The following is an 8,715-nucleotide window of genomic DNA, read 5'->3' as shown; positions in this document are numbered from 1 at the left end:
CCTTGTGTACAGATGTTCATAGAAGCATAATTCATAGTAGCCAAAACATGGAAACAAATCAGATGTCCCTCAGTGGGTGAATGGATGAGTAAAATGTGGTATATTATCCATACAATGGAATATTCATTCTATAAAAAGGAATGAAGTGCTAATGCATGCTGTAACTGGATGAATCTTAAAAACATGCTGAGTGAAAGAAACTAGTCATAAAGGACCACATACTTTATATTGTGTGATTTCATTTGTATGAAATACCCAGATCAGGCAGATACATAGAAGTAGACTATTGGTTGCATAGGGTTGGGAATGTTTGGGAAAAATGGGGAGTGACTACTAATGGGTTCAAGATTTCTTCTTGGGAGTGATGAAAATATTCTCGAATAGATAGTCATGATTGTTTTACAACTTGTGAATATACTAAACACTGCTCAGTTGTGTGTTTTAAAAGAGTGGATTTTATGCTGTACAAATTATATCTCAGTAACAAAAATAAGTATTATTCATACTTTGAGTAAAGCTGAAAATTCTTAGCATTTCAAACAAAACCCAACATCCATTTCTGACTTTTTAATAAACTGGCAAATCTGGAATATAAGGAAATTTCCTTAATCAGGTAGGGGATGTCTACAAAACTTACAGCAAGTGTTATGGTTAATTGTGATGTGTTGTATATTTTTTCTCTGGAACAAGATAAAGGAGTTTACTCTTACTCTTTCTATATGACAGTGTACTAGAGGTTGTAATCATTACAGTAAAGAATGAAAAAAGTCAGAAGGGTTAGAAAGACAAGGAAGAACCTGTCATTCCTGGCAGTGATATAAAAATCTAGATAAAATATTAAAAATGAATAAGGGAGGGGCGCCTGGGTGGCTCAGTCGTTAAGCATCTGCCTTCGGCTCAGGTCATGATCCCAGGGTCCTGGGATCGAGTCCCACATCGGGCTCCCTGCTCGGCAGGAAGCCCGCTTCTCCCTCTCCCACTCCCCCTGCTTGTGTTCCTGCTCTCGCTGTCTCTCTGTCAAATAAATAAATAAAATCTTAAAAAAAAAAAAAATGAATAAGGGAGTTTTAAAAGGTGCTAGGTAGGAGTTCAATAGAAGATATATTCTATAAACCATCAACAAAGAAGAGAAAATTGAAAAAAATTAGGAGCCTCAAAAACATCAAATGCTCAGGAAGAAGTGTAATGAGCAAGATGGTAAGACTTCTACCTATGAAAATGTTAAATGTTATATTTAAAACATGGAATCAAGTTTCAAGAAATAAATGGAAAGATATACCATTTTTATATATTTCAGCTCTCACTGTTGTGAAACTTAGTTTTTACTGAGTCTCTCCTTGGACATTAATTCATGGTACTACACTTTGTGAAAATTTATCTTGCTAGTTTTTAAAAATGTCAGGTTTATTGAGATAAATTTTATAGGCAATAATATTTATCTTTTTTAAGGGGTACAAGTAGGTGAAGTCAAACAAATGCATATACTTCTGTGACCACCCCTAAAATCAAGACTGTGTTTCTCTACTAGCAATGAACAATTGCAAATGAGAATTAAAAAGGAAAAAAAGTATTATTTACAGTATTATAAAAACATGAAATACTTAGAATGTGTGCAATATTTGTAGAAAATTATGCATCTTGATGAGAAATATCAAGACCCAACAAAGGGGAGAGATACTCAGTGTTTATGAACTGGATCATTCAGTATATTATTAAAAAGTTATTTTTTCTCAAATTGGTGTTTAGGTGCAATACAAGTTGAATCAAAATCTAGCAGGGGTACCTGGGTGGCTCATTCGGTTGGGCATCTGCCTTAGGCTCAGTTGGGCATCTGGCTCTCTGCACATCGGGGAGTCAGCTTCTCTCTGCCCCCTCCCACTTGTGCATGCTCTCTTTTTCTCTCTCGAATAAATACTTAAAAAAAAAAAATCCTAGCAGATTATTGTTGTGTAAATTAACTTGATTTTGAAGTTTTTTAGAAGAGACGCCTGGGTGGCTCAGTTGGTTAAGCGTCTGCCTTCAGGTCAGGGTATGATCCTAGGGTCCTGGGATGGAGTCCCACATTGGACTCCTTGCTCAGCGTGGAGCCTACTTGTCCCTCTGTCTGGTGCCCCCCCCCCCACCCTCCCCGCTCACGCACGCACGCGCGCTTTCTCTCTCTGGCAAATAAATAAAATGTTTCTGTTTTGTTTTTTTAGGATTTTATTTATTTATTTGACAGAGAGAGAGCGAGAGAAGGAACACAAGCAGGGGGAGCAGGAGAGGGAGAAGCAGGCTTCCCACCGAGCAGGGAGCCCGACCCTGGGATTATGACCTGAGCCGAAGGCAGACACTTAACGACTGAGCCACCCAGGTGCCCCCCAAATTTATTTTTTTTAAAAACATTTTATTTAGGGGCAGCTGGGTGGCTCAGTTGTTAAGCGTCTGCCTTCGGCTCAGGTCATGGTCCCAGGGTCCTGGGATCCAGCCCTGCATCAGGCTCCCTGCTCGGCGGGAAGCCTGCTTCTCCCTCTCCCCCTGCTTGTGTTCCTTCTCTCGCTTTGTCTCTCTCTGTCAAATAAAATTTTAAAAATAAATAAATAAATTTGTATAGACAAATACAGGAACTGGCATAGCCCAAAGAATTTTGAAAAAGAACAACAACATTTAGATCATATGCCTTGATTTCAAAAGTTTGTTTCTTTCTTTCTTTGGGGGGGAGGGGAGAGGAGCAGAGGGAGAGAGAGAGAATCTTTTTTTTGGTGGGGGAGGATCTTAAGTAGGCTCCTCACCCAGCATGGAGACCAACATGGGGCGTGAGCTCATGACCCTGAGATCATGACCTGAGCGGAAACCAAGAGTTGGACGCTCAACCAACTGAGCCACCCAGGCGCCCCTTAAAAAGTTAAAGCTACAATAATCTGTGGATTTGGCAAAAGCATTGAGACTGATCAATTATGTAATAGCAAATCTAGCAATAAACCCATAGATATATGGCTAATTAATTGACTTAGGACAACAGTTTCAAGGCACTTCAGTGGTATTTATTACACTGTCCTACACAAAAAAAATAAAATCAAGTAGGTAATAGTTCTTTTTTTTAAATTTTTTTTTATTTTTTAAAGATTTTATTTATTTATTTGACACAGAGAAAGCACAAGTAGGCAGAGAGGCAGGCAGAGAGAGAGGGAGAAGCAGGCTCTCCACTGAGCAGGGAGCCGGACGTGGGGCTCAGTCCCAGGACCCAGGGATCATGACCTGAGCCGAAGGCAGCCGCTTAACCGACTGAGCAACCCAGGCGCCCCAAGTAGGTAATAGTTCTAAATGTGAAACCTGGTAGGATAACTTCTAAAGAAAATACAGGGGCAAATCTTAGGCCACCTTGGGTTAGGTAAGATTTCTTATATAGGACACAGTAAGCACGAGTTATAAAACAAAAACTTGGTTCTTTTTTTTTTTTTTTAAGATTTTATTTATTTATTTGACAGAGAGATAGAGAGCAGAGATAGGCAGAGCGGCAGGCAGAAGGAGAGGGAGAAGCAGGCTCTCCGCTGAGCAGGGAGCCCCATTCGGGGCTCGATCCCAGGACCCTGGGATCATGACCTGAGCCAAAGGCAGATGCTTAAACGACTGAGCCACACAGGTGCCCCAAAAACTTGGTTCTTGAGAAGAAAATAAATAAGATGAAAGGAGGAAATATTTATAAAACTCCCATTTTTTATTTTATTATTTTTAAAAATTTTATTTATTTCACAGAGATACAGCGAGAGAGGGAACACAAGCAGGGGGAGTGGGAGAGGGAGAAGCAGGCTTCCTGCAGAGCAGGGAGCCCGATGGGGGCTCGATCCCAGGACCCTGGGATCATGACCTGAGCCGAAGGCAGACGCTTAACAACTGAGCCACCCAGGCGCCCCAACCCTTGTTTTTTATTGAAGAGGAATGAAAACATAGCCACACAAAAACCTGCACAGAATGTAAAGCAGCTTTATTCATAACCTTTATTGATTTTGAAATCAGGTGTTGAAACAATGTTGAATTAGTTGATTAACTGTTACTTTTCTCTTTTCTCATTCTGCCTCCTGTTCTTTTCTGTCTTGTGTCTATCTCTTCTCCCTCCTTCTCCTCATTCTCATTTAGAGTAGCCAATTCCTTGCTAAAAAAATAAGCAAACATGTTTAATGCAAAATACAGTTAAAGGATTCCGTTGATAGAGCCTGGGTATTTCTCTAGGGGCGTCATAGAGTGGCATTGTCTTGTTGAAAACACAGAGTTCCAAGTCTGGCCCTCAGCCATAATTATAGGCTCAGAAACCTGACTTTTGACAGGATAATAAATCCATTCCTTAGAGGCAGACCTCCATTAACCAAAGTAGAAAAACTGAAGGGTAGTCAGAATGCTAATTTATTAAATTTAAACATACTAAACATAACTTGTTAAACATTGGAATGCTCTTGACAAGTGGGAAGGGAGTTTGATGAACATGGGAATATGAACAAGGGTAGTTGATGCAGTTGAATATTCAGAGGCCATCTGGCTAATAATAAGATTTATAGTTGAGTCACAGTGGGCTGTCACAATATGGATTGCAGTAAGTTTTCTTCTCTGATGCACAGCATAGACATAGCTTTGACGCTTTACTTTCTCTATTTAAGTTGCTGACCTGTTTTTCTTTTGATGAATACCTTCATTAATTTAATATGTTAAGACCTTCCCTTGTACATTGATCTGCAGAACTGGCATCAAATGTTCATATTGTAGCTCAGGATCTGCCAAACAAAAATTTTTATGGACTCAAAGGTATTGTTGTTTTAATTGAAAAATTTCCCTTAGTTACAAATCTACTAAAATGGGGGTGCCTAGCTGGCTCAATCTGCAGAGCATGCGACTTGATTTTGGGGTCATGAGTTTAAGCAGCATGTTGGGCACAGAGCTTACTTTAAAAAGAAAAAATTTCCTAAAATGCTTATAGTATCTTCCATTTTAATCAAGGCTAGCTAAGAAAACCTTGTATAATTGTAAAAACTGTATTTTTACAACTACTTGATTAAATATCAACTTTTGATTATGGAAGTGTTTTATAGATTGGCCTTCAAGACAGCAGAGGTTTTTAACTCATTGTTTTCCTTTTTCCTGTGTGGCTGCCTTATGTATGCTTTTGATAGAGGGCTAACATCAAGTTAAGTTGAACATAAAGCATGCATCTCAAATTTGTTATGAGCTGAAAATAAATTGTTACTGACATTTTCCCATAGTTTGAGGTGTAGGTTTATAGGTCTATAATGGAGACCAAAGTCTTACTGTAAAATTCTAATATTTTACAATAGGATTAGGACTTGAACCAAATTCGTCTCTATGTAATGTCTCATAATTTTATAGTCTATGTATTTAGGGTGGGTTACTGCAACAGTTGGCCCTGATTTCTGATAAGGGGCTATCCCCTCTGTTGCCTGACATAACCACTTTACCATGTTGCACTTCTGCTTGTGACTACATATATGGTCTTCTGCCAGTTAGTAAATGTACTCACATTCTGACTGTATTCTACATGTCTAAATTCGTGTTTTAATTATTTTCAAAATACCCCTGTCTCTTAAGTGTTAGTCCAATCTCTTTACATCATGTGTATGAAAGTGTGCTTTAACTTAATACCACAGAGTACATTTAAAAATGATCACAAGACTAAATTTTATGAGTATTTTACCACAACTTAAAAATTTTTGGAAAAAAAAGGTATGTTGTAAACTTTAGGATACTTTTAATATTTTATATAGAAGGCTTTTTAATGCTTCATCGTTATTTTTCTCCTTTGGGATATCCCTTCTTTTTATCTTTCTAGTATTTTCCAACTTTCAAGTTTTGTTTTTTTTTTTAAGATTTTATTTTTAAGTAATCTCTACATCCAGTGTGGGACTTAAACTTACAACCCCAAGATCAAGAGTCCCATGCTCTACAGACTGAGATAGCTAGGTGCCCCTGTTTTCTGTTTCTTGATTAGAATGTTCCTAAAACTGCTTAGGTTCAGCCTCAGCTTTTCATAAAATTTCTTGATTTTTTTTTTTAAGATTTTATTTATTTATTTGGCAGAGAGAGAGACACAGTGAGAGAGGTAACAAGCAGTGGGAGTGGGAGAGGGAGAAGCAGGCCTCCCGCCAAGCAGGGAGCCAGCCCGATGTGGGGCTCGATCCCAGGACTCTGGGATCATGACCTGAGCCGAAGGCAGACGCTTAACGACTGAGCCACCCAGGCACCCCAGAATCTGTTAATCTTTAGAATACTGTCTCTTATGATGAATTTGACAGCGTGAGCATATGGTAGGTTGCATGGAGGTGGCACCAAGAACAGTGTGTACTGTCCATTCTTTAATTGTGTCCTTTTAAAATTATAAATTTACTTAGAGAAGTTTCGAAGGAGATATATTCAAAGATTGGAGATTATGTATTATTAGTACCTAGAAGAAAGTCACATTGTAGAAGGAATATAAGAGTGGAGAGCATGTACATGGCTTGCCTTAGATTTATTAAGGTTTGTGTACAGGGTGATCTCCAAGAAGTCGGTGCAGAGGTCTTAGAGAACAAGTTTTCAGTACTGATTTCCGACTGGGACTAATTGCATGTTTTGTTTTTTCTTTCTTTTTTTTTTTTTTAAGATTTTATTTATTTATTTGACAGAGAGATAGCGAGAGCAGGAACACAAGCAGGGGGAGTGGGAGAGCGAGAAGCAGGCTTCCTGCCGAGCAGGGAGCCCGATGTGGGACTCGATCCCAGGACCCTGGGATCATGACCTGAGCCGAAGGCAGACGCTTAACGACTGAGCCACCCAGGCGCCCCCATGTTTTGTTTTTTCACTTAGGCTATAACTTTTTTCTAGTTTTAAGAAAATATTTTAATTCAGAGAGATGTTTTGGGATATTTGTTTTATGACATTTGTGGAAAAATTATGGAAACCATTAAAAGGTATGAGGGGGCGCCTGGGTGGCTCAGTTGGTTAAGCGGCTGCCTTTGGCTCAGGTCATGATCCCAGAGTTCTGGGATCGAGTCCCATATCAGGCTTCCTGCTCAGTGGAGAGCCTGCTTCTCCCTCTCCCTCTGCCTGCCTCTCTACCTACTTGTGCTCTGTCAAATAAATAAATAAAATCTAAAAAAAAAAAAAAGTATGGTGAGTAAACCAGTACAAAGGATCAGATTGTCAGTTCAGATCTTTCTCTATGAATCTTTACAGTTATTTCAAGGATACATGCAGTTGAGAAGCACGGAAGAACAATGAGTGCCTGTATTGCCATTCTTCCTTCCTATAATATATATGCCCTATGATCCACAATAATAGATAAAGTCTATCAGTGATATGTGTAGGTTTCTCACAGCAGGGAATTTTCGCAGGTTTAAAAAAATCTCCCAAGTAGTAGCATATCTTAGGTGATATTTTATAGGGAGCCATACTGCATAAATGCATCAATTCTGTGTTTGCCATAACCAGTCCTAAACTAGGGACATCCAATCAAAAGATTCCATAGAGAAGGACTCTATTCCTAGGTAATAACATCTATTTATTTATGAGGCAGTTGGTTATTAGGTTATTGACCTGATTCCAAGGAGATGAGATCTGGTTACCTGCCTTTTTTTCTCAAGAGTGTTCCCTTCTCTTCCTTTTGTCCTCTCTACACACAGACTTCATTGTAGGTCAGATGCTCAGCTCATTTCTTCCTGTTGGAAGGAACGAAAACATTGACAGTCTTACTTCCTGGGGGTAGTTACAGTTGATATCTTGGTATATTTTCTTTTAAAACCATTTTCTCTGGGTGTGTATTTGCATGTATATTTTAAAATAATGGTCCTGTACTTATACAGGATCTCTGAATACTAAAGTCAGCATTTCTGGACACATGGTTTTTTTTTTTTAATCTTTAAAAAAAAATTTAAAGATTTTATTATTACTTGAGAGTGAGAGAGAGAGAAGGAGCAGGGGAAGGGACAGAGGGAGAGGGGGAAGCAGACTCTCCGCTGAGCATGGAGCCCGACTTAGGGCTCGATCCCAGGTCTCCGGGATCATGACCTGAGCTGAAGACAGAGGCTTAACCAAGTGAGCCACCCAGATGCCACCACAAATGCTTTCTTTTTAAAGCACTTAATTATTTGATAGATGTTTGTTCTGTAACAATTGTTTGAGCAGATCCTTTGTACCTAATCAGGAGTTACAGCACCATACTTCATGTGAACAGGACTAACCTTTGCTGGGGATCTATTAGAAAACCATAGAATGGAATAAATATAAAAAGGATGCCTGTATAAATTTAGAAACTCTGTAATCTACATGAAATTAGGGTCCAAGGCAGACCGCTTCATAATTTTGTTCTAAGTTTTATATATCATAAGGATCTCATTGTGTGTATCTGTGCTGTGTTCATACTTATGGCAGAATTGCTTGAATATGATCTACACTGATGCAAAATCAGTTTCAGAAATTGCTTTGAGGTTATGTGGATAGTACCTAGCTAAGTTGGTATATGAGAACATGACATTTTACTGAGAATAGATCAGGAGCTTCATATTTCTTGGATTGTAAACTAAATTACTAATGAGATACATGACACATCTTGTGCAGTATACAACAGAGAATTATTTGCAGTAAGATAGTATTTGGCTTTGTGATGTAAACTATGATTATTGTCAACAGGAACCTGGAAGAATTCTGTGGAAGAGTGGACAACAGACGACTGGACTGAAGATGTAAGTATTTAGC

At 38.8% G+C, this 8,715-nt stretch overlaps 1 protein-coding gene across 1 annotated transcript in view; it reads left to right on the top strand.

Annotated features, from left to right (window-relative positions):
* The window catches only part of LOC102728118 (ubiquitin-associated protein 2-like), a 92,471-nt gene extending 83,757 nt beyond the window's left edge, over window positions 1-8,714 (top strand). The window contains exon 9 of the mRNA XM_081804074.1: window positions 8,650-8,714. Within this exon, the coding sequence (XP_081660200.1) occupies window positions 8,650-8,714 (65 nt within the window). The remainder of the gene's footprint in view (window positions 1-8,649) is intronic.
* The last annotated feature ends 1 nt before the right edge of the window (window position 8,715 follows it).

The sequence above is a fragment of the Leptonychotes weddellii genome, chromosome 14 (genome assembly GCF_054177405.1).
Source record: "Leptonychotes weddellii isolate Sample4059 chromosome 14, ASM5417740v2, whole genome shotgun sequence".
In the NCBI taxonomy this organism is placed as follows: domain Eukaryota; kingdom Metazoa; phylum Chordata; class Mammalia; order Carnivora; family Phocidae; genus Leptonychotes; species Leptonychotes weddellii.
The sequence above is the reverse complement of the archived record's forward strand: the minus strand, read 5'-3'. Positions and strand labels throughout refer to the sequence as shown.